Source organism: Mandrillus leucophaeus, unplaced genomic scaffold (assembly GCF_000951045.1).
Source record: "Mandrillus leucophaeus isolate KB7577 unplaced genomic scaffold, Mleu.le_1.0 Scaffold2, whole genome shotgun sequence".
Lineage (NCBI taxonomy): Eukaryota > Metazoa > Chordata > Mammalia > Primates > Cercopithecidae > Mandrillus > Mandrillus leucophaeus.
In genome coordinates this window covers 13564029-13565997 of record NW_012102031.1, presented here as the reverse complement: position 1 = coordinate 13565997, position 1969 = coordinate 13564029, and the positions used below count along the sequence as shown (strand labels likewise).

General features: G+C 50.7%; 1 protein-coding gene across 1 annotated transcript in view; it reads right to left on the bottom strand.

The window, feature by feature from the left end:
* Positions 1–1969, bottom strand: part of SEC14L3 (SEC14-like 3 (S. cerevisiae)) — a 19096-nt gene that overhangs the window by 11304 nt on the left and 5823 nt on the right. The window contains exons 2-4 of the mRNA XM_011979081.1: positions 1129–1204; positions 836–879; positions 643–702 (exon numbers count right to left, since the gene is read on the bottom strand). Of these exons, the coding sequence (XP_011834471.1) occupies positions 643–702; positions 836–879; positions 1129–1204 (180 nt within the window). The remainder of the gene's footprint in view (positions 1–642; positions 703–835; positions 880–1128; positions 1205–1969) is intronic.

The following is a 1969-nucleotide window of genomic DNA, read 5'->3' as shown; positions in this document are numbered from 1 at the left end:
ACCTCTCTGAGCTCCATTCTACCTCCTCTTTTGTAAAACGGTTTGGATAATCCCTCACTCTTGGGACTGCTGGGGAAAGTCCCTGAGATAATATAGGCAAAGCAGACTGCGCAGCTCAGGGTACATGCCCTACAAGTGAAGATGTGACCATTACTCTACTAAGATGCCAGTGGTGGCATCATTCTCATCAGTGCCTTGATGGGCTAAACTTCTTTCTCACCCAGACAGGATGCTTTAGGCAATGCCCTAGGGGGCGGGGGTGCAGAAGCACAGGCTAACCGTGGTGGTTAAGAGCCTGGGTTTGGGGGGCCAAACAGGCCTGAGCATAAATCGCAGCCCTGTGTTGGGCTATGGGACTGTGGGCAAGTTACCTAATTTTTGCTGGGCTTGTGTCCTCATCCACAAAATGGGGACAATAGTATCCATCATTGTGATGATTAAAGAAGCTCATGCTGCTAACGTCTTAACCTAGGCCTGGACCTCGCAAGCCCCCAGGAAACATTCATTATTACTGTAGGAAAGGAGACTGTGGGCCTGCGGGTTCCACATGCCTCTCAGCCTTGCTGCCCCTCATTCATGGTCCCCAGTGACCTTAAGCGGTATGTCCATGAAAGACTGAGGTGTTTGGCGGTGTTGGCTCACCTCTGGGGGCTGCCAATCAAGGATATGATCAATATCCATGGTCTTCCGGAACTCCATGTACTGAAAGGGAAATGAGTGGTAAGACCCCACTGGGCTCCCAGCGCCCTGAGAGCGGGGATGGAAGGAGGGGCTTGAGACATGGATTGCCCCCGACAAAACCCCTCCATAAATTTCCAGAGTGGATAAGTCTCACCTTGCGGAGCATAGCCTCCGACTTCTGCAAGTCAAAATTCCGAGCTGTGGGAAAACAGAAGGAAGGTGAGGCAGGAAAGATGCCTTGTCTTGCTCCTGGCCAGTGGGAGCTATGGAGGATGCTGGGGGCTGGGGTAAGACCTCGCTCCCCTACCCCCTTCCCTCCTCTGGACCTGAATATGTGAAGCAAGATTGTGTGGATGGACCCTGAGAGCCATGAGACACTCTGGATCAGTTGAGACCAGGCCCCTCTTGATGCTCCCTGATCCCAACCTCTCCCATCTCTGCCCTCACCTCGGAGCCAGCGTAGAAGGAAATAATCATCAGGGTTGGGCAGGGCGGGAAGCACATCCTGGACATTTTCTCGAAACTGGCAAGAGAGATGCTAGTTAAAGTGGCTCTCTCACATTGAGCCTTGGCCTCCAGACTCAAAGACTGTTTTCATAACCTCTCCTTTCCTCCCACATGCAAAGTGGCCCACATTGATAAAAGGATGGGTTAATGGTTGAATAGAAGGAGAGATGGATCACTGGATAGGTGGATGAATGGGAGGATAGATGGATTAATAAATGGTTAGAAAGAAGAACAGATGGGTGAGTGGGTAGGTAGATGAAAAGAGGAAGAAGAAATGAATGGATGGATGGATGGATGGATGGAGGGATGGATGAGTGGGTGGGTGGATAAGTCAGTGAATGGACAGAGGAGAGATGGGTGGGTGATGGAGAGAAGGAAAGATGGATAGGTGGATGGGTGGGTAGGAAGATGGATGTGTGAATGAAAGAAAGGATAAACAGGCCAGGTATGGTGGCTCATGCCTGTAATCCCAGTGCTTTGGGAGGCTGGGGTTGGTGGATCACCTGAGGTCAGGAGTTTGAGACCAGCCTGGCCAACATGGTGAAAACCCATCTCTACTAAAAATAAAAAAATTAGCTGGGTGTGGTGGCGCACGTCTGTAATCCCAGCTACTCAGGAGGCTGAGGCAGGAGAATTGCTTGAACCTGGGAGATGGAGGCTGCAGTGAGCTGAGATCGCTCCACAGCCCTCCAGCCTGGATGACAGAGCAAGACGAAGACGAAGACGAAGAAGAAAGAAGAAAGAAGAAGAAGAAAGAAGAAAGAAGAAGAAGAAAGAAGAA